Consider the following 24,645-nt stretch of genomic DNA (forward strand, 5'->3'; position numbering starts at 1 on the left):
AGCCTTCAGAGATGCACCTAGGATGGGTATCAGTTAAACCACTTTACACCCAGATAGATAGCTTCAAACAACATTTCAGCTGCCTGCCAATAATTCACAAAGTGTATCTCCTTACCCTGCATTCTCACTACAGTCTGTTTCCATGACTTCAAAACCAGAGGAATTGGTCTAAATTTGTAGCCATTTCCTCTGTTCTACAGTATGCCATGATTAGCTGCATCTGTTGTGCAGCTAATTGGGGCAAGAACTGGTTGCCCCAATGTTAACTCTGGGGTTCCCTTAACTATGTTTAAGAGTTTAGGACCAAACCGCGAGACTGAGTGCTCCTTTGGCACTTTGATTGCTCCTTTGGAATTTCCTTCTGATCTGCAGTGCAGTTAAGGGATTCATTGTTAAAACCAATCAAGTGCTGCAATTAAAGCAGATCCGAAAGCCTGCTTAACCTGAATTAATGTTTGCACTGACACCTTGACTGAGGTAGGGAGCACCTGATTCAATGGTCTGTCCCAGTCCCTGGTCCTCTGGGCTGCCCCATCATAAGAACAATGGCATAGACTGCTTATTAGAGGTCTCAGGAGCCAAAAGATGGTCGGGGGAAAGCCCAGGAGGTGGCCTGGACAATGTTAGTCAACGTGAACCCTGTGGAGAGATCTGAACGCTTTATTCACAGAGTTTTCTCAGGCTAACACATTCCAATCTACTCCAACAGAAAACAGCTTAAGGAGAAAAGAACTTTAGAGGCCTAGAATTTAAAGTAATTTGCAATATATAAGTATCTCTTCTGCTGCTTCTTTTCTGGCAAAACCAGGCAAACAATTCTCTAGAGCCGTCACTGGCTTGCCCAGGAGGATAGGTTAGGCGACTTTAAGTGGCAGTTTCTATTTTCTTATTCCTTTAATTCTAAGGAACACACACACAGTTGACATTTTTATTGGTTTGTTTATATGAGGTCTGCTGGGATTCTCCTTCCCTTCTGCCTTCTCTTTCCCATGCTCATGGCTGACACACCTATCTATCTTGTCAATCCTCATGACTTTTGGGGAGACGATTCAATCTGTGTTGCTTACGTAGACTGCTTGGGAATCAGAGTGGGAAAAGCTGCTTCCTTCTAGTCCCAACTGTATCATTGAGGCTGAACAGGTGATTCTAAGTGTCTCTCTTGGTCCGTTTATCATTGGATATAATTTAAAAGCTCTTTGAGAGTTTACTTCAGCCATTTTCCAACTGTGTGTCCCACAAAACTGGATATTCCTTAGAAGCACATTAGGGGTTCATTGATGAGAAGCTTGGTAATGGTGGGCAAGGTTTTCTGAAATAAAGCTTGTCTGTCATCAAACACACACACCCTGAAATGTACAGCCTCAGGGAATGTTAGCGTTCAGGGTCGTCTAGGGCAGTGTTTCTCAACCAGTGTGCCTCCAGATGTTTTGGGACTACAACTCCCGTCATTCCAGACCACTGGTCTTGCTAGCTAGGGATGATGGGAGTTGTAGTCCCAAAACATCTGGAGGCACACTGGTTGAGAAACACTGGTCTAGGGTACCCACTCCATTTCTGTGGGCTGATTGTTCAGTCGAGCAAAGGGAAAAGCTTGGGCAATAATTTTGGCTGATCAGACCCACTGTGTGCATCTGGAGTTAGGATATGCCTATTCCAACTGGCATGCTGGTCATCCAGTCCACTCAGGGATGGTGCATCTGAAGTCAGCCAATGCATGTAATATCCAGCACACAAAGTTGCTGGATCCAAAGTTGGGCCTATCCAGTCCATTGTGTTGAGCAGAGCAAGGGTGTTCCAGTTGCCCCTTGCACACACCTGTAGGAACCATGTCTCCAACAGTATTCAGCATGCACAGTCAACACACTTAGGCTTCAATCATTCGATTCCCCAAATGTTTTCCAGAGATGCAACTGAGGCCTATCTATGTTGGAATTTAGGTTGGTAGGCCGACTTTGGGTGTGTCATGGCCATATGAGCAGCAAGATCAGAGAAGACAGGTGTGACCTCATTCCACCCCACATGATGAGCTGTACTGGTCCAAGGATATTATCCAAACTAGTCCTTTGTAATATGGAAAGTGTTCCCTGATTAAGAACTACCTGTGTCATCCTTATCAACTAGAGTAGGATGCAAGAGTGACTAAGGGACTACAGTGGAACCTCGGTTTATGACTACCTCCGTTTACAAACGCTTTGGCGAGCGAACGCCGTGGACCCAGAAGTGTTTACATCCGGGTTCCGCGGCGTTGGATGCGCAGAAGCAATCTGCGCAGCTCACACATGCGATCTGCGCAGCGTGTGCGTGCGCAGAAGCATGCCTTCGGCGAGCAAACGCCTCAGCGAGTGGACGCCTCCGTGGAATGGATTGCGGTCGCAAACCGAGGTACCACTGTATACAGATGACTATACTATCCTGAGATAATTTGGCCATCTGTATCATCCTGCCAAGGGCTACAGATCATTTTGTCACATTTCAGGTGCAGATGAGTGGTACAAGAATTATCTCTATGTGCTCTCTGTTGATGTTAGAAAGAATAGACATAGCATGGGCAACAAACTCAGAGGTTCAACGCAAGAAGCCAATACTAGCAGACAAGATAAATACTCCATGGGACAGGAATGCCAACTTGAATAAAATATTGGTGAGACCCAGGTAAGCCATGCCCCACATGATCAATCACAAGATGCGGTGTACACATAACATTTGAATGGCAATCTCCATCAACTTTGGGAGGGCCCAGCCCCCTCAAATATTTTATTGTGGGAAGTTGGCATGCCATCGGATATCAACTCAATTGGGATATCAAATCAATTGGACAGGAGAGAAAATGCTTTCTTGTCCTCATCTACAACAGCCTTTTAGACCCTTGATCTGAAGAAGTAGTCTATTGGAGCCTCAAATTAAAAGCAACCCACACAGAATATTCTTTGTTCTGCAGCATGAATGTACCCTGTACAATATTCCAATCCAACAGTTCTGTACTTAAAAGCACATGTGCAAGGTGATGGGTTTTTTTATTTAATCAACCAAGGCATTAATTTCTGAGAAATATTACCTAGGGTAAAGAGTACATCTTGGTTTTCACTGGCTCCAACCTTGGCTTTCCCATGTTTACACCAAATGACTTGTTGGACTTCATTATACATGAAGTATTTCCATAGATCAGAGGCAGTGAGACCTATGCAACTAACATAAAATAAATTACCACCCCATGATAAATGGTTCTATTAGCAATCCAGATTGTTAAACTCCGATAGAACAGAATGGAGGGAGCACCAGCCCATTCATTCTCCCTCCGGCAGATACCAAGTTGTAAATAGGTTATTTTGTGTGTAAATAACACATTAAAACTCAGCATTAGCTGTGTCTTTTGATAGAGAGGAAATTGTTCCAAATAAATAATCCCGGACAGGAATGTAAAATAAGCCAGATTTAATAGTGCATGCCTCCTGTAGCTGTGTTAAACATGACTAAAATGATAAACCCCAGAATATACTAATAGTAAACCATCCTCTGACATCAAAGTAATGAGGCCATATTTTTACCCAGCTTTAGAAATGCTAAAATTAGTCTTGACAGAGCTAGACATCAGGGGAAAATGCTGCCAATGTAAACACCATCAATTCACCAAGCTGGTATTTGTGTCATGAGGGGTGTGCATTATTGTGGGGTTGGGGGGGCATACTGTTAACAAGAAGGCACTTGACACTTTCAATTAAGAGCCGAAACAAATATTTACAAACGTTCAACATTCATTACATTTTCTAATTTGACCCGCCAGATTTTAAAACAAGGTATTTCAATTTCAAATTTACATTTTGAATATGATTCTTCTTTTACTTCAAATTATAAATGCTTTTAATATGGTATCTCTTGATTATCGTGAGCTTGACAGAATTCACATATGAACTGTCAAATACTGATTACTACTTCATATTAGCCATCAAATACTACTAAATACCAACCAGATACTGGTGAGTATGACATAGTGATCCTTTTCAAATGGCTTTCAAGGCAAGTTTGAAGCCTAGAACCATATTGGCAGAACCATAATGTCTTCTGCATGTCACCTACTTGGCTGGAGGGAAGTGATGGAGTATACTTGCCCCCATTACTCATTTTTTTCAGTTGTATTATTAGACAGTAAGGTTCCTTGGATAAGCCAGCTAGAATATCAGAGGTCATTCTTCTTGACTTCTTTTGGTGGGAGTCTCTCAGGCATATTACAGCCCTCAACTACGATCTGGGAAATGTTGCTAACTGACTACCATCATAATGTGGGGTTCTGACGCTACTGTTTCTAAACTTCCAATTACCTGAAATTTCAAGGTGTCATTTTATAATTCACACTAAACATTTCAGTGATTTTATACCAATATAAAGCATCATGAGCTGGGCCTGGCCTTCCACTAGGGTAGTGGGTGATAAGCACAGCACTACTGTACCATAGCAGTATTATGTGGTTGTTCAAAAATATGGGGTGGTATTATGCAAATGTTTTGTGCTAGTGCAAGGTGATTTCCTTCCTTCTCCCACCCCTGCATGTTCCCTGCGCTGTCCACAAATCTGCTTTGGAAGATGGGGGGAACCCCAGAACAGATTCAGGAGACAGGTAACATAGGGGGAAAACTTTCTGCTGCACAAGAAGAAATCCTTGCATTGATGGAGCATTTGCCTTAGAACTATGTTGAGTACAACCCATGATGTACAGTTGTGTGGCTGGTTTTAATGATTTTATCTTGTATTTGAGACATCTCTCAATAATGTTCTTTCCAGAACTTATGAGTAACATTTGTTGTTGTTTTGCTTCATCAGTGATCGATCTCTAAAAGATTTCCCCCACTGCCCACCTCTTAACCGTTGTCCTGCATATTTGATGCTTTTACAGAAAAACAACAACTGGGAGGTTTCTTTTTGAACAGGTGAAATATAGACTTACACCTTTTGAAATTATAAGTAGTTATAAAGAAATAGGTGGGAAGCTTTCTCACTCCCCCCCCCCTCCGGCAAGCCCATGTTATCTACCAAATAGATGAGAAAACAAAGAAAGCTGATGGCAAGGGGGGCGGGCGGGAAACTTTTCCTACATTCTTCTGTTCAGGGGACTATGTAGTGTCAAAAGAATGAGGCAAAGATATATTCTGAAACACAGTCTTGTCCAGCAATGAGAAATATTTTTGACAGGCCAAAAAGCAGCTGAAAAAGTTTATACAGCTGAAAATGACACTTGTCACATTCCACTGGTCAAGTCTCAGCTAATTTGTTCCTTCATTTCCTGCTGTGAGAGGTCATTCTGTCCCATGCAAGGAAACCAAGGAATAGTTGTAGTCTAACCAGAGCAAGCAATAGTTCTATGATTTTGCTGTGTGTGATTCTCTCTTACAACAGCAAATACCAACAAGTTCCTAGTCAGTTGTACACAATGAGCGATCCACAGCATAGTCCCAGGCAGTTCCGGTTTGCAAAACCCCATTTTTACTAGAGTTAGGTTTCTCTGGTAGTTTCCCAATTAATGAGGCCCAGAGGCCAAATGAATCCGCACAGATCTCTCAGACTGGCCCTCTGTACTCTACCCAGACCATGCCCTCTTCTAGAGCCATTACTGGCCCTGCTTTGCATTCCCCTCAAGTCATTTTACCTGTATCCTTCAACTGTCATAGTATCTTTTGCTTGCCAGGATGGAAGGTGGAGAGTTGTGTGTCCGGCTACACTCACTTTTGCTACGACAACTATTTCTATGCAGCCCGTGGAAAATTGCTCCTGAGGGAATGTGAGCCCCTTGATGTAAGTCATACTCAGAGTTGAGCCATTTAAATCAATGGAATAACTTCAATGGATCTTTTGGATACAACCCTCTGTTAATAAGAGTCTTTAGTCCTTTCAGGCTAGCCACTTTTTCCAGATTCTTTCGGATTCACGTTAGTCACCTTGGGGCCATCATGATCTGAATTCCCTTTATGCTTTTATATTAACTATAACTTCAAAAACACACACACCTAAATTAAACAACAATCAGCTGTTTGGGTAAATAGTTCAATTTTTGCTGAAGTGAGGCCAGGACAATAGCACTCTGCTAGTCATAATGGTGGGGGTATATTTTCTATTTTTACACAGTCACTGTCCTAATGTTCCATGTTTCGGGACAGTCAAAATAAACCACAAAACCTGTAAATTATGGTGTTCTCTGCTGGAAGACAGAACGTTTTTCATTCCTCTCCTGAAGATTAATTACTCTGTTCATTCCACCCAGGCATCCAGGAAACAGCAACAACTGACAATCAGTACTATCTCTGGAGTTAATTTGAATGCAGAAGTCACATGCATCTCAAAACAGGTCCAGCTTGCTTCGTTAAACATAGACTCTCTGTGAAGGCATGGGATCTGCAGTCTGTCATCTTCCAGTGGCTTTAACTTTCTAAGACCAAGAGCCCCAATAAACTCAGCATATTCACACATGAACATATGCCTCTGTTCGTATTAAAACCTAACAGTCTAATGAAAAAGAGCCCCTGTTGCTTTCAAAGTGTGGGAAACTAAACAACAATGAAAAAAGTACCTCCTTGTGTCACTGCTGCTGCGGCTGCGGCTGCGGCTGCTCCTAAAGGAGTTGTTTTCTTCGTGGTTTCATTAAAACCATTACCTTCCAGAAGGGCATTTTTCCCTTCTTTCTTTCCAGCAGCAGTTGAGGTGGATGTTTCCATCTTAGACATACATATTCCAGCTCCCCAGTCCTTAAAAACAAAGAAAAAAATAGCAGTTCAGACATTTCTTCTGTGAAAGATGCAAAAAAACCTGGATTCATGGAAGACGATTGATCCCATTCCAAAAAATAATTAAAAACACAAACATTCATAGATCTGTTTAATTGCTCACCAAGTCTTCGTTAAGCTATTGTAATTATTACCAGAAAGAGCACGAATCCCCAAAAGTGCCAAGCTTTCAACTTTAAAAGAATGATAATAATAATTTAGAGTTGACTTCCTGCCAACAGTAAAATTATTTTTACTTTTGTAAATCTAAAGTTGCCTTGTGTGCCAGCAGCCAAGGTAAAAAGAAAAAGCTTTAGGTCTGGACTGTTTATTAAAAATTGCATAGGTAACATCACTTAAGAATCTTAAAACATTTTATATCCTTCAATGGGGATTCTTTGAAAATTGTCCATTCTCAAAGCTTTCTGCAGCCATAGCAATTGCATAAAATTGCAGGAATTAATGATATTAGTAAAGAAAATACACTTCTGGGAAACCACATCTACGGATTTTGAGCTTAAATAAAATTTACTGTTCGGTTTGTTTTGTTATTTTTATTTTACTTTAAAGGGAGAACAACAATGCATATAATTCTGCCAAATTTAAGCATTTTAGATCTTATAATTCAACTAAGGCTGTACTTTAACTTTCCCACTGAATGAACAGCACCAGCCTAGGACATTTTACCACACTAGGCAAAACTAAAAATGCCACTGTATACATGTACACATGAGGGAGCTTAGGGAGTAAAATTAGACAGGCAGTGGTGAGTGGGCATGCAATGGTGTAGCAAATCCCTTGCCACTGGGCAGATCTGCCACCTGAAGCAGTTGCCTCACCCCGCTTCATGGGCTGGCCAACCCTGACAGGCAAGTTACAGGTAGGTAGCCGTGTTGGTCTGATGTAGTCGAAACAAACAAACAAACAAAAAATTCCTTCCAGCAGCACCTTAGAGACCAACTAAGTTTGTCATTGGTGTGAGCTTTCGTGTGCATGCATGTCAGATACCTGACAGGCAAATTTGCTTAACTTTGACTGGCTCCTCATGCCTTGTACATTTCAGCATATGAGTGAGGTGGCAGTACTAAATTATTACACAATGTGGAAACATTTTCCGCATCCCAACATGGGGTGGAATTCAATGTCACGCTATTACAAATGTTTCATCGGCACAAGCATTCCAGCTTGATCCTGCCTCTCTCCTCCCACTGTGTGCTTTTCTAGGAGTTTTCCCAAACCCATCAGAGTCAATTTCAAGAGGGGGGTGGAGAGTGGGCAGGGGGAAGCCCCCCTGCACGGGTGGAATTCTTGGTGCAAGGCTGATGGGGATCCTCGGGTGAATCCTGCCCAGAAAACACAACCTTACACACGCACAACAGAAATGGCAATTTAACTTCTTGAGTATACTCATGGGTGCCTCAGGTGGGAGCAAAGGGGGATACTGCCTCCCTGGAATCCTCAATGTATTTATTTATTTTAACAGACACATGCACATCCAGCTAGTAAATAAGAGGCTTAGAGCAGGCACCCCCAAACTGCAGCCCTCCAGATGTTTTGGCCTACAACTCCCATGATCTCTAGCTAACAGGACCAGTGGTTGGGGAAGATGGGAATTGTAGTCCAAAACATCTGGAGGGCCGGAGTTTGGGGATGCCTGGCTTAGAGTGATCTCCAAGGCCACTCTTACTGAGAGTGGCTGCCAGACTTGGACTCTCTGTACTTTTCTGAAGGAGAACCTTCTTGCCTAATGATGCTGCTTCTGCAAATGTTAAAATATTTAGAAACCCTAGATGATAACCCTAATGATAACATAAATAAATGAGTTGTGTTGCCATCTTATGATCCGGTGAGGAGCTTTGGGGCTGCTGCGGGACCCAGACCTACTTTTTGAGGGACAGCTGATAACAGAAAACAAAAGTGCTGACAAGGTTCTCTGGAAACGGGTAGAGAAAATGCCTTGCTTGGGAAACTCAGTGCTAGTTTTATCACAGGTCCCCCAAGAGCCATCTAGTCCAACCCCCTGCAATGCAGGGCATTGCAGGAATGTTTTGATAGGTTAAAAGTTGAAAGAAAGGCAGAGAAAGCAAAGAAGCAGACCCATTTCTATTTGTTTAGCTATGGATATCCACAACTACTTCAAAAAGCAGAAGACAACTACTGCACCCCAGACACATTCTGAAGATACTACCTTCAATAGGTATCATGCAAGTAGCACCTATGATGCAAACCTCAAAAGAGACAGTATCCAGGTTCAAGGAGGGGCAGGGCATGGGAATATCCCCATTGACAATACTGAGGCAGCTACCAGCACTGTACAATGTGAAAGACAGAAAAACAGTAGCCATAAGGAACTACACATCGAAAGAACTTATACAATGATGGACTCCTACAGAAAGGTATGACTTCAGGCATGATAATATGAGTCCCAAAAGCATTTTGTCATGCGTTGCTTTCTAAATATTCTCCTTGGTTAACATACTGTGCTGTCATGACCTTTTATTCCCCCCCCCCAACCAGTAGTATGAGGAGTACAGGACATATTCATTACCAAAGTTTGTACCAACTACAAAGACTTCAATGAAGTTGCAAGAGAGTGCTCACAAAGTGGATGCCATAGAGGTTCTAACTTCCTTACTGTCATGAACAGGGAAAAGGTACCAGCTGAGCAGCAACAAATACACCACTTAAAGTAATTCACTATAAAATGAAGGATCAACATCGGAAATGTTTTATTTGGACTAATTAAGAAATGCAGTATGAGATTAGATCATTACCCCACCCTACCCGAACTTCAGAGGATGGAAAGTCAACCCAAAGATATATAAGTTGGCACTGAATATTTGGCTTTTTTGATTGTATTATAATTTGGAATGTTTTAATGTGGTTTTTATTGAATTTTTAAAATGGAAAATTTAATAAAAAACAAAGTAATTCACTATATACTAAGCAAGGCAGAGTTGTCCTGATTTAAATCAAAAACTCGTGATTACAAAGGAGCCATAAATTTGTTAAACACTTCACTCTTTCTTATATTGAAAAGATAAAGAAGAAAGTGTATTTTTCTAATTAAAAACAGATTGTGCATTTCCCCCCTTTATCATACACAACTCTTAAGATTCACATTTTAGGCAAGGACATCAGTAGTACATTAGACATCCATAGGACTGGAGCCCATTATGCTTCCTGGATAGCACACAAAATAACTTTGAATAAGTGAGACTTTCACTGTCAAGAGATGCAAAACTTGAGAGCACAATAAAAAGATGACACAGCTTTGCAATCTTCTGTGGTTTCTGGTATACCCACAACAAACAAACCTTAAAAAGATCCAAAGAGTTAACACCTGGATATTAGTTCCTAAACAATTAGCAAGCCTTCATAGAGGCCATTCTAACCGCCAAATGAAAAGATATCAGCTCTTCTAAACAAGCCGTAAGATGTCGGCACAGAAAAACAATTGCACAAGCTTTTCAGCTGAATATTTGTCTAAATGACATCCTTCTTATACATTTGTGGTTAGTAGGCTGAACATACAAGATAGGGTTGTAGAGATATTTATTCACCCCCTACCCCCATTTCTTTGTTTTTTGTTGTAGGATGAAATTGAAAAGAAGTGAGAGAGCTGATACGGGGTAGGTGAATCCTTGCATAATGATCTCAAGCCCTGGAGCATCAGAAGCCACCTTATACTGAATCAGACCATTCACCCACCTACTCCAGTATTGTCTACCCTGCAGGTTCCAGGCTACTGTCATGACTAGTCCTACCTGAAGATGCTGCAGATGCAGCCTGGGCAAAGCAGAGGCTCTACCACTGAGCTGCAGCCCCAATTGTGTTTCTTCAAGTCCTTCACCATCAAGTGATTGCCAGTATTCACCCCCCCCCCCGACTGCTGCTGTAGGGGATGCAAGATTGCCTTAGACTCAGAGCAGCATCTTTCAGTTTAGTCCTAAATGTATTTATTTCAAGTAATGCTGAATAAGAAGAAAATCAAACCATCAAGGTTGGGCCATAAAGAATTGATTGTTCAGAGCTACTAACACACAGGCAGAATTATTTGTTAGTGCTATTGTTAACTTATTAACTGGAGTATATACTTCTGGTTTTTCTGGTGTTATAAAACAAACAGAACAATTTTAATCTGTTTGCATTATCCTCTTGAGTCTCTTCGGAGAAAGAGGTGAGGTAGTTTTTTTTAAAAAAAACAACAACCAAAAATAAATAAATGTATTCAGAAGTATGTCCCACCGACTTTAGCAAGTGTGCTCAGGGTATGTGAATCAAGAAATAATAAAGTGATTATTAAATATTTGCATTTAACAGTTAAATCCTTCTCAAGTGCTAGGCTGAAAAGAAATATATATATAAAGAATGTAGTCCCCTAATCTTTGGGATTTCAGCGACTTAGTATACATAAGTCTGTAATTATTTGCTGATTTAAGAGTACTGGCTGACTGAGCGAATTAGAAAGGGAATACACAGCCTTTCACCTCTAGGTCATGGGGTCAGCAAGTCAGTAATGACCCAAAGTTCTTCCCAACTGACAGCCAAGCCCCATTGAAGAAGCAATAACTGAAAGTAATTAGAGCGATGGGCCAAGGAGAAACCCAGCTGCAATGAGGCTCAAATTAAGCCACTCTGCAATCTGAAGGAAAGCAGCCAGTCATTGAAGACTTCCACATACAGTACCTGTTTGTGTCGCTGAAATTATCCTTGACATTTCACTCATCACAGAACCATATCAAGAATGGGAGCTTCAGAAATTACTTTTGGAAATATCAAAATCAGTCAAGATGTTTGTTGCCTGCTTATGCTGTCAGGGTTTTTTTTTAAGAGCCAATTTCTAGCATCCTGACCAAAGGTATAATTATTTGGTATAGTTTATAATACCGGCCTGAAAGAGGACGAGGAGGTGCAGTTGAAATATTTGTGAGAGATTATTTTTGCTAAACAATACTATCAAATCTATGTCAAGAGTCTCTTAAGGAATAGAATGGGAGTTCAGATTTGAGATGATCACATAATTCTGTTCACTGAGACTTCCCTGACCCCCTGATTGAAACAAAGTCCGCCTGTCGGCAGAATGCTACAGATGAAACCTCACCCAGGACAACAAGCTTGCACACAACCAGGTTCCTGTCCCCAAATTCTGGACACGGGTCTTGCTTTGCTTTTGTATACTGGGAGAAGGAATACATGCCAAATGTTTGATGAAGCCTCCCAACCCCACAATTGGTGGCACCATGACAAGCATGGAGATTTCTGTGAGACACTGCTTGTGAGCAGCCAGCTGACCTGTCAAGGACTTTCCATTTCTCGTTTATCATGGCAGGATGCATCAAATGACTTTAAAATTGTTCATCTCGCCTGACATCTCGACGCTAACTTTGTGATGGCTTTATTAATAAAAATACTAAGGCAGCTTTATTACCAATCATCACAGTGGCTAAATTTCTCTTGTTACTGAAGAACGTACAAAGTTGTCTTTTACAAAATCAGACCACAGTCTACATTTCTGAGGGTGCCAAATGTATCGTTTTAATGCGGAATAAAGTTAGTTTTATTTAAAACAAAAACAAAACCTTTCTAACATCCCTCCTCCTCCTACCCACCCATTGCTTTTTATGCACTCAGTCCTCAAGTTTTTCCATTGCTATATGTAAAACAGAATTTATAAACCCACTGATGGATTATCCCTACAGAGAGCCATTTAGCATGAAAAAAAATCCAATAGGAAGCCTCCTTTTATTTACTAATAAAGGTAATTCAGAAGTAGCTACCTAGCAGAAGACCTTGTGCGGTATTCAGACACAACCCTTTCCTCAGTCATTACTCAACATTTTAAAAAAAAAATCTTAACCACATTACCAATCCTGCTCAACTGCATCACTTTCTCTGCAGGAAGAAAGCAAGGCACTTGATTTTGACACCAAGAGTGATTGTGGCACTTTGGAGCTGCAATATATAAATCTGTTGTGATGCTAAAATATTCAGAAATGCCCAAGATCTCAATAAGGAAACTGCTTTATGATTTGCCCTGGATGACCCCAGCTATTTTAACAGCTGCATTATATATAGGGAGATATCCCAACAGGATTTCAAAGAAAACTCCTCAGAATCATGTTCTGAGGAAAACAAAAGAGTGTTAAGCACAGCCCACTTGGTCTGCATATAATGGCTAGAACTGTTTTCTGAGCACGGAAACAAATCACAAGTTTAGGGAGCAACAAGCATGCCAGGAAGAAGGCAAGTGCTTTTGGATTTGTCCAAAACAGCATGGGCTGCCTCGTAAAGGAGTCATACTGCCCATTCATGAAAAAATATTCTAAGCAGTGCACAGAACCATGATATCTGAAACACAGCATAGACACATAGACACAAAATCGGAACCAATTTAATTATTGCTAAAGCACAGCTAGTCCATAGCTGCCAAGTTATCCCTTTTTTAAAGGGATTTCCCCTTATGCTGAATAGGCTTCCTCGCGAGAAAAGGGAAAACTTGGCAGCTATGAGCTAGTCTGACACTGCCCATCCCTCAGTAACATTCCCTTTTTTGTAGAAACAAAGTTTTAACAAAGCTATGCTTAAAGGTAAAGGGACCCCTGGCCATTAGGTCCAGTTGCGGATGACTCTGGGGTTGCGGCACTCATCTCACTTTATTGGCCAAGGGAGGCGGCATACAGCTTCCGGGTCATGTGGCCAGCATGACTAAGCCGCTTTTGGCAAACTGGAGCAGCGCACGGAAATGACGTTTACCTTCCCGCCGGAGCGGTACCTATTTATCTACTTGCACTTTGGTGTGCTTTCGAACTGCTAGGTTGGCAGGAGCTGGGACCGAGCAACGGGAGCTCACCCCATCGCGGGGATTCAAACCACCAACCTTCTGATCAGCAAGCCCTAGGCTCTGTGGTTTAACCCACAGTGCCACCCGCGTCCCATACTTAGGCATGGATTAATCCATCAGTTTCCGTTTCAGCAGCATACACCGGCTGCATCCATATAATTCTCCAAACTATGGAGGGCTTGTTCCTTAGACTATGGTTTGGGTTATTATAATCCTATAGCCATTAGGTCATGTTGACAATACTTTCATGTAAAATTTGGAAAATATGAAATAATCCAGGCCAGCTTTTTCAAGACATGTGAACATTATGTGATTTTTAGCTCATCATACCTTGCATCAAGACTAGACATGTTACTTCCTCCAATGTGAATTTATTAAAAAGTATAATAAATAGGGGGATTTTTTTTTTACTATAACTCTCAGTGACACCAAAACAGCATTTTCATTGAAAAATTAAATGAAAGGACGAGGCGTCTCTATTTCATTTGTTCTCTTCCAGGGGCTATTTATAAGAGGAAATGGCCTCGCCGTACTTCTCTAGCTTCCTATGAATAAAACAAAGTTCCAGCCAAGTGTTTTAACACTGACTCAACACAGTGTGTTATCTTTTGCAACTCGTAAGATCCTGTTCCAGAACCAAATCTGTTTCTTCATCTCTCTCTTCTGTGCAATGCCAGCTACACTGCAGAAGGAAAAACAAATCTAACTTGGTACAATGTTACAGAATCGTACCTCACAGGTTTCTCTTAGCAATGTCTACTGGATAAAAAAATTCCTTCAGTAGCACCTTAAAGACCAACTAAGTTTATATTTTGGTATGAGCTTTCGTGTGCATGCATACTTCTTCAGATACCTTTCATGCGGCTCAATGTGGTGCCTTCCATAGTTCTAGTTACAGGTAGGTAGCCGTGTTGGTCTGAGTCGAAGCAAAATAAAAAAATTCCTTCAGTAGCACCTTAAAGACCAACTAAGTTTATATTTTGGTATGAGCTTTCGTGTGCATGCACACTTCTTCAGATACCAATGTCTACTGGGTTCCTCAAAACAGGACTCTTCCTTCTATCTACATATTAACAGCAAAGTGTACTTGCAATGAGATGGAGAAAGGATCAGCCTAAGGTGACAAAGCACAATAGTCATATATGAAGAATGACAACCTCCAGCAGTGTCTTTGCCTCATGCAAAATAAAACAAATAAGGCACTGTGCTGGAGTATGTATGACTGGCAAGGAGATTAGTATGGAAAATGCTGTGATTTGGGATTGGTTTTCTAATGCCTAATCCCAGAAATACTGTGCTATTAAAATTGATTACGTGAGAGACTGGCTAGCCACATGGGCTTCAGTGGTCGTTGCTTATTTCCACATTGCTGATTTTGAAACTCGTAGATAGAAAACTGTTCTTAACTTGGGAGACAGGTATTAAATTAAAATTTAGAGATGGAGATGGGGGGGACTGACCATGTGGCTTCAGGTAAATCTGTCAGTGTTTATTTCCAAACACCTTATCAGTAATAGAATAATAATAATAATTTATACCCCACCCATCTGGCTGGGTTTCCCCACTCTGGGTGGCTTCCAACAAAATATTACAATACAATAGTCCCTCAAACATTAAAAGCTTCCCTAAACAGGGCTGCCTTCAGATGTCTTCTAAAAGTCTGGTAGATGTTTTTCTTTTTGACATCTGGTGGGAGGGCGTTCCACAGGGCAGGTGTCACTACCGAGAAGGCCCTCTGCCTGGTTCCCTGTAACTTGGCTTCTCACAGCGAGGGAACCGCCAGAAGGCCCTCAGTGCTGTACCTCAGTGTCCGGGCAGAACGATGGAGGTGGAGACGCTCCTTCAGGTATACTGGACTGGGGCCGTTTAGGGCTTTAAAGGTCAGCACCAACACTTTGAATTGTGCTCAGAAACATACTGGGAGTTATGTGGTCTCGGTGGCCGCTCCCAGTCACCAGTCTAGCTGCCGCTTATAGTGAAGCTTATAGATGGCTAGACCAGGCATCCCCAAACTTTGGCCCTCCAGATGTTTTGGACTACAATTCCCATCATCCCAAGACCTCTGGTCCTCTTAGCTAGGGATCATGGGAGTTGTAGGCCAAAACACCTGGAGGGCTGCAGTTTGGGGATGCCTGGGCTAGACTAACTTAGAAAATTTAGCTAGCATTTTAAAAAATAAATAATTGAACCCTTCACCAAGCTTATGTATGCTGAAGGTTCTCATTGACTTCTCTGGGATTTGTTTGAAGGCTACAGCTTTTGTTATTTCAGAAGGTAAAGTAATCAATGCTCATTGACTCACCTGTCTCCCACAACAGTAAACAAGGTGAGTCAGTGGATGTATGGTGTTGCAAAGGGTTCTCCAATATGGCACCCACAGTCACACATGTGCCCACAGGATCACCCCCATTGCCTTTCCCCCTGATGAAATTAGGCTTGAAAGAAGTATTCTACATAGCTCCTATGTGTGGAGAATGTCCAAAACGGAAACTATATGTGGAGTCCATTGTGGACATCTGTATGGACACATAAACTGATTCCCACAATCCATCTGCCCTCTACTTTGAGGAGTAAGGACTGCTGGAATTAGCTGTATGCCAAAATGAGGCTACACTTGAATCATGCACTGCATTGCAGCTTAGTGCTTTAGTCCGATCCCTCTCTGCAGCACTCCTGATGTGCTACTCTCTACAGCAGGCAGGAAAGCTGCAGGATGATTGGCCCAGAGAGGGAAGAGGCAGCAACCGATTCATCAAGAAATTCAAAGGTGTACAATGGCAGTCTCCTCCAGGAAGCAATACAGCAACTGTAACTGAGGAGGTTGTAAGCTTTTGCAATGTATAAGGCATACAAATATTGAATAATGGAGTGAAAGGCATGATGTCTAGAAAGTAGAAGAGTTCTTAACACAAATATCAGAGCCATATGTTTATCTGCAAGTTTATGTGAGCAAGCAAGAACAAATGAAAAGTCGCCTTAAGCTCGAGTCAGCAACTTCCATTAAGAAGTTGGCATTAAGCTGTGATCTTAAATTATATTTCACATGCTGATTTGAACCTATAGCAATAAATCATCTCAACCTATGAGCAGACATAAAAAGGCTCAAGAGACAGACACAGATTAGGCCAAGGTCCTTGCCTAGACTTGCAGGCTTGGAAGGTGGGAGGGTGATAACTTTTGCTTCTCTTTTTGGAGTTTCTTTGTTCCCTTCGTGAGAGGTTGTTGGGGAGGAGGGAGAACAGGGAGGCAGGAAAGGGCCTTTTCGTGATGGAACACAGGGAAAAACAAAGTCACACTTGTACTTTTAGAAGGATGCCTTAATCATAAAATATTCTTCCCCTGCAAAATTCTTTCAAGCTGAACAACTGTCAAAAGCAGAGATAGCCAAGGTGTCTTTCTTGGAACAGGTCAAGATGCCTTGCAGAGATGCAGCACTGTGTTGCCTAGGACACATCAAAAATGATGTATCAAAGACCACTGGCATGCCACATATAGAAAACATTCCCTGCAACAGATCCCAGGTATGAAATTCCTTCCTCTCTAGTGCCTACAGGAAGCCAAGCTTGACTGTATTCTGAAGACACTTGTATATTGCTATTTGTGAGATGTAAGTCTCCCAATGCCTCTGCCAGTCTTATGCAATGGTACCTTGTATTTTTATTGTACTTTAATGTTTTGTTGGAAGCCGCCCAGAGTGGCTGGGGAAACCCAGCCAGATGGAAAGGGGATAAATAAATTATTATTATTATTATTATTATTATTATTATTATTATTATTATTAGCAACTTTCACTGTTGGTTTGGAATGGTGAAGTGGACCATATATTTGTCACCTATACACACTTTCTGGAGAACCATGGCTTTCATTTACAAAATACAGCAGGATTCTAGCTTTCCTCAGTGTAGAGGGATGCATTTGTTGTTGTTCTTGTTTAGTCGTTTAGTCGTGTCCGACTCTTCGTGACCCCATGGACCATAGCACGCCAGGCACTCCTGTCTTCCACTGCCTCCCGCAGTTTGGTCAAACTCATGTTCGTAGCTTCGAGAACACTGTCCAACCATCTTGTCCTCTGTCGTCCCCTTCTCCTAGTGCCCTCAATCTTTCCCAACATCAGGGTCTTTTCCAAGGATTTTTCTCTTCTCATGAGGTGGCCAAAGTATTGGAGCCTCAGCTTCACGATCTGTCCTTCCAGGGAGCACTCAGGGTTGATTTTCTTAAGAATGGATAGGTTTGATCTTCTTGCAGTCCATGGGACTCTCAAGAGTCTCCTCCAGCACCATAATTCAAAAGCATCAATTCTTCGGCGATCAGCCTTCTTTATGGTCCAGCTCTCACTTCCATACATCACTACTGGGAAAACCATAGCTTGAACTATACGGACCTTTGTCGGCAAGGTGATGTCTCTGCTTTTTAAGATGCTGTCTAGGTTTGTCATTGCTTTTCTCCCAAGAAGCAGGCGTCTTTTAATTTCGTGACTGCTGTCACCATCTGCAGTGATCAAGGAGCCCAAGAAAGTAAAATCTCTCACTGCCTCCATTTCTTCCCCTTCTATTTGCCAGGAGGTGATGGGAGCAGTGGCCATGATCTTGGTTTTTTTGATGTTGAGCTTCAGACCATATTTTGCACTTAAAATATGGAGAGGGATGCATAGAAAATAGCAAAGGCACCATATGCTAACACCTCTGAAACTTGAGGGGACTGGGTAAAGTCTGAGAAAGCCATGGTGATGAGGAACTTGTGTGATCCTGCTCTCTTTCAACAGATGTAAAACTTTTCAGCTCTCCGAGGGAAAGGGCAGCAATCTGTGGTACAACTAAAGGAGGAAGTCAGCAATTCACTTAGTGGTGGTGAATATACTCTGCTTGTAACCCACGGTGGTTGGTGCTTCCCCAACCCCACCCCACCCCCGCCAGAAGCCACAACTTTTTTTTCCTGCTTTCCATGTTTTGGGTGTAGCAGTCTGTGAATGGCAACCACACTGTGTTAGTGTTTGAGGGAGCAGACCAGCAGGGCTTGATGGGGAGGGCAGGCTCTTTGGTGTTCATTCATTTATTTATATGGTTAATATAATGTGTGCTTTTAAGAGGATTTCTACCATCAAGCTGTGCAAGCTAGCCTCTGAAACCATGCATCATTATTACCAACCTCTCATTAAGCTCTACATTATTATGACAAGAGACAACGGAGGATTCTCTCTTATTGCTCAGCTTGTGCAAAACTGTCTAGGATACCTGCTCAGGGCTATGGACTGAAGGATTTGCCTGCATCTGGGAAATGGAAACATTTGCCCCAGAGGAGTTCTACTGACACTAATAGGATTCCCACGACAAGGGGCTGCATAATAGCAACTTTGTCAACATAAGTGAACACCCATTAGGTATAAAACGTGTGTGTGTGTGTTTCCTCAAACCAAGGCGCTGACATTATTTTAATTGCTGTGCAATTGTCAACATGTGCTGAGTGTGTGTGCACACGCACACATGCATAGGGGGCTTATTGATTCCATTCTGAATGAGCTTAAGATTTCAGATAGTGAAATGCTGTCAGATCACCATGCATCCTGCTTATTAGGAAAGGAATCAAGCACTGTTTTTTTAAAAAGCATGGGACAAATGGGTTGCAGACAGTAAGCAGAAGTCACCATTCCCATCCATTTTCCATCCAAAATACTACACTTAATTTGTTATAGAAAACTTTTCACATTTATAAATGTGCCCTTTCCTACATGTAACAATACAAACTTTCTATGACATCAGAGATGTTGGACCAATGGTCTCAAGAGAAATTGGGCAATCATAGAAGACAGAGACACATGAATGAGGAAGGTTGTTCAGGGCCATCAGACGTCATCATAGGAGTGGACCTTAAGCTAGTTGGTCGGCGGTTCGAATCCCTGCAATGGGGTGAGCTCCCGTTGCTCGGTCCCAGCTCCTGCCCACCTAGCAGTTCGAAAGCACATCAAAGTGCAAGTAGATAAATAGGAACCACTACGACGGGAAGGAAAACGGCGTTTCCGTGCACTGCTCTGGTTCACCAGAAGCAGCTTTGTCATGCTGGCCACATGACCCGGAAGCTGTCTGCAGACAAACGCTGGCTCCCTCGGCCTACAGAGCGAGATGAGCGCCACAACCCCAGAGTCGGACACGACTGGACCTGATGGTCAGGGGCCCCTTTACCTTTACCTTTATGCATTAGTTTATAAATGCCTCGACAGGGTTTCTTCATAAGAAAATCTTATAAACTTTCAGCACTTAGGCCTCAATCCTGCTCTACCCCAGAGAACATAGTGCAGAGTATTTGCATGCAGCTGTACCCAGTGACCAGGCCTTTTATTTCTAGTACAGGATTCTCCCAAGACCTCCGAGTCACCTTCCATCACCCAGCAAACCACATTCCTGTGTCCTCATGAATGGACCTACTTCTGCTTGAAAGCCCGAACTGCAAGAAAATTGACCTGGATGAGAAGATCTATGACTGGGGAGCCGCAATCAGTATGGGATCTTGTGATGGACGAATCTGACGCAATTATTACAGCAATGGGAGGAAAATGTGATTTTATCACAGCTGTTCTGAGGCATCAAGTGATAGGAGAAGAGCTGACTGGAAGGAAAGCCAGTGAAGAGGAGGGTTCAGTATTCTTAATAAGAGATGATTCTTGCTTGAACAAAAGTTTTAACATAGGAAAAATAGAAGAGGATGTAGCAGGAGTTGTCTAGAAGTGGAAGGAAGAAGAGAAGGAGCAGGAGAGGTCCATTACACCGTATTTCATAAGCTCAAAAAAAGCTTATTTTTCAGTAGAATTGTTCAAGAATAAGGTATTTGTGTGCAAAGGCACACAGGTGCCTTCACTTATTTGCACATAAAAGGAGAGTATTGGGCCAGAGAATTATCCCTCATAAAAGATCTCAATTTGGCCCATTATGTAATTGGATATGTTCACCTCATGAGCTGTTCTGTTCTGAGGCTGGGAGTTCTGTCAGTATTTCCATTACGCCCCTCACACATGAATACATACCCCTGTTCAAACAAAAACCCAGAACAACAGCCCTGGAGGGCATTTTTCCAACTTAAAGCAAAGTTGGCTAGAAGCCATTTGGCATTTGATCCCAAGTCATTATAACAGTATTGCAAGCTAGCTGAGCCCCTTCTCTCCTTCTTCATTTAGTCTTCATTTTACCTCATACCAGTCAAATACCCAGGAAGCCTCTTTGGCCTATGAGACATTTCATCCTGCATTCTAGAGGGGACAATAAGAATAGTAAAAAAACAGATATTTCACAGTTGGCAGGGACTGTGTTGGAATCTCCTTAACAAGCTGTTGGGATTACAGCCAATGCCACATATTTGTTGCAGCATTATTTGTAACTGATTAGGGAACAGTTTTAGGATGGGATTGTGCAACCTGTGAACTCCCAGGTCAAGTGCAGCCTTCCAGTTATGTTACCAGGTTGTCAAGCTCTCTTATTTGCAGTCTCGGGCAGGAAGAAAACTAAAGAGACTTATTAAAGTTCTAGTGGGCTAATGCAAGTGGGCTACATTCACCTTGCGGGAAGTACGAGTCAGAACTTCTGCACCACATGCCTACTTTAGGTCAGGGGTGGAGGAAGGGGGCGGGGGAATGGCCCGACCCAGGTGTCATCACTGAGGGGGGTGGCATTCAGTGTGCCACCCGCCCGCGACTCCCAAGCCTACCCCAAGCCACCTGTGCTGCCTTGCTGGTGACCTTCTCCCCTTCCCCCTTCATTTTGACAGCTCAGGGGAGGCTTGGGAGTTGCGAGGGGTGTGCCATTGATTGCCCCCCGCTCCCAGGCTGCTTCCTGGGTGGGAGCCTCCTCCGAGCTGTCAAAAGGAAGAGGGAAGGGAGGAAGGCTGCTGGCAAAGCAGTGCATCTCCCTCCCCCCAGGAAGCAGCCCCCCCGGGCATCTCACCCCCTGGGACGCTCACCCCGCCCCCTGGCCATGCCCCCGGGGGCACAGCATGTGGGTGCCGGAGCAGCTAGCACCACCTCTGCTTTAGGCTTTCTTACACTACTGAGCTTTGAAAAGTCTTACTCACAAACAATGCCTTTTCTCTGGTGAGCCAACATCTTTGGGAAAACCTCCCCAAGGAAGTCCACATGCCTCCTCCTTTGCTTGCCTTATTTTGTCAAGTCTGCAACTTGGTTAATTTTGGTGTGATCCTACTTCACCCTTTTTCAGAGTGTGTTTCAATGGGCCCAGAGAACCCTTTTGGCAGGCCAGATTGAGGAGGGGGAAAGAGGGGATACATGTCCCGGGGGGCAAAACTGCATCCTGCATAGGGGAGACATCACATGCTTGGTGACCTCTTACACGTAAGCTGGGCTTCACTCATGAGAAGTTCTGGTAAGAGGAACTTGGCTGGAACACCACAATCTCCTATGCACCTTCTCCAGAGTGACCCTAGAAGCCAATCCTCAGTGACTGACTGATGTGTCCTTTCACTCTAGTCAGCTCCAATGAGCACAATGAAGCCTTCTTCTCAGTGGCTAAAAAGCTCCCCTTTTGTGTTGATTGGGTGGGTCTATGGCACTGGCAACCAGGAACCTACCTATACCTGTAGAGTGCAAGATGTCTCAACTAGTACCAAATACACCGTACAAATCCTACCATAACAAAGAACCTATCTAGTCACAGCAATATTACTCTTTCAGAGCTGATGCCCTCTTAAAGCTATTTCCAGAGTTAAACCTTGTATACCTAATGTAAGTGATGTGGAATATAATTATTAAATGTTGTCAATTTTTTTGGAGTAAAATTAATTAGCGTAAGCTGGAGCCGTCTTGCACCTGTTTGAGCAGTGCGTGTCTCAATTAGAATTAAATTGCAGCAGATTCAATCACAGGAAGCTAAAGCTGGTGAACTCAAAAAGCAGCCTGCCTTGTTTTCTACAGGTGCCTGAAAGAGGAGTGAAGGAGCAGCAGACACAGAAGGGGAAAGTGGAAGTGAAACAGAAATACAAATAGCTGGCAAAAGAAAAGAAAAATAAATATTCACACGCACTGCCTTGCCCCCTGCAATTGATTTAATAAATAAATAATATATAATAATTGAGGGTGCCAGGGCCATGTGATGTCAGCACGCCACAGAATGTGCTGATGTTATTTGTGCATGCTGCAGGGCGTGCTGATGTGTCATGCAGACACCCTGTGGCTTTGCCTGCATGACGCGAACACACCCCACAGTGTTTGCGCACTGCCATTGCGGAACTCTGAGAGGGCCCGACCCCTTCATTTAAAACAGGCATAGGCTAACTTGGCCCTCCAGATGTTTTGGGACTACAACTCCCATCATCCCTGACCACTGGTCCTGTTAGCTAAGGATCATGGGAGTTGTAGTCCCAAAACATCTGGAGGGCCGAGTTTGCCTATGCCTGTTTCAAAATATTCGGGGGTGGGGGCTGGCCCTCTGCCCAATTGGCACCCCAAGTGCCTTTTACTAAAGGAGCTTTCTCAGATTTGTTAACCCAATGAAGGGGTTAAGCTGAAGAAGTAGAAAACAGCCCTCTTTTCACCTCAAATGGAGATTGTGTAAGTGCAACTGGGGACCCTGGCTCAGCTTTTTTTAGGAGCTCCCAAAGCCTTTGGTTTGCTGCATGCAAACAAGAGTAACCCGGCCTGAAGTTTGCTCATGACAAAGTTGGTCAAATGCCAGGACCCAAGGCAGGCGGTGCTGACCTTCCTTCCTTTTCCTCTTCCTTGTTTTGGATATTTAGGGTCCAGCATGGAGAAGAGAATCATCAAACACGGTGGCTGCAATTCCTCCAAGCCTTGTGTTGCACACTATGTCAGAGCCCAGAGACATTCTGAGGAAATGAAGATGGTGATGGCTGCAGCTGCCCTGTCAGCATTACCATGGAAGGACTGCCAGATGTCTGGAGTTGCCCTGCTGCTTTGTTCCTGCCCTTACATGCCACCCATTCCCACTTTGGAGTGATATGTAAGGGCTTCCTCAGAGCCCCTTGCAAACCTGATGCCATTCCTGAGAGTACTACCAAGCACCTAACACAGGCATAGGCAAACTTGGCTCTCCAGCTGTTTTGGGACTACAACTCTCATCACCCCTAGCTAACAGGACCAGTGGTCAGGGATGATGGGAGTTGTAGTCCCAAAACATCTGGAGGGCCGAGTTTGCCTATTGCCTGACCTAACACAATACACGGCTGAAGTTGTGTAGGAGTGGTTAACCAATACACCATCGTTATCTCAGGTGTGCAGAGGATGTTGCTTAGCAATTGAACATTCTCACTATCTACCTGTGGAGTGCATGGGCTTGAAAATATGTGTTTGCGCCTGCATGTGTCATTTCTTAGGGGAATCTTCCTGAACAATTTTCTTTTTAGCAATTGTGATAAAACATTGCCAAGGGTCAAGTTGCTACACTGAAACCAGCGTTTGCTAGACCAAAACAAACCACACTGCAAAACCTCTGCTGGGAAAGCAGGCAAATCAAAAAGCAGAGATTCTTGGAACCTCTGAAATCATGGCTAGGAAAAGAAACCACATCTCCTGTAATTTTGCATTATACATATCCCAACAGTATCATTTTTATATTCCTAGAAATACTGATGCTGTCCTCTCTTATGTGGCACAACAGACCATATCCCATTGAGGAAAGCCTGGAGCAGGGGTGGCTACCTTGTGGCCCTCCAGGTATTATTCACCTCTCATCAGCCCCATCCAGCATGGCCAATGGCCAGAGATGATGCAATTTGTAACATCTGGAGGGCCACAGATTGGCCACTCCTGGTCTAGATGCTTAGATGCTGTGTTGACCTAGGACAAAAAAAAAGCAGCAAATGAGCTGCTTCTAAGACAGCATGTGTTAAGAATGTAAGAAGAGCCTGCTGGATCAGGCCAATTGTTCAGCGTCCTCTTCTCACAATGGCCAACCAGGTGTCTATGAGAAGCCTGCAAGCAGGACCTGAGCACAGCAGCACTCTCCTCACTTCTGATTCCCAGCCACTAGCATTCAGAGGCATACTGCTGCAGTGGACGGAGAGCATAGCAATTGCTGCTGGTAGTCGTTGATAGCC

General features: G+C 43.1%; 1 protein-coding gene across 1 annotated transcript in view; it reads right to left on the reverse strand.

Moving 5' to 3' along the window:
- The window catches only part of GLI2 (GLI family zinc finger 2), a 200,546-nt gene that overhangs the window by 145,607 nt on the left and 30,294 nt on the right, over positions 1 to 24,645 (reverse strand). Inside the window, exon 2 of the mRNA XM_035128745.3 lies at positions 6,557 to 6,731. Coding sequence (XP_034984636.2) covers positions 6,557 to 6,710 — 154 coding nt within the window. The 5' untranslated portion in view covers positions 6,711 to 6,731. The remainder of the gene's footprint in view (positions 1 to 6,556; positions 6,732 to 24,645) is intronic.

This window comes from Zootoca vivipara, chromosome 1, assembly GCF_965207765.1.
Source record: "Zootoca vivipara chromosome 1, rZooViv2.hap1.1, whole genome shotgun sequence".
Taxonomy (NCBI): Eukaryota; Metazoa; Chordata; class Lepidosauria; order Squamata; family Lacertidae; genus Zootoca; species Zootoca vivipara.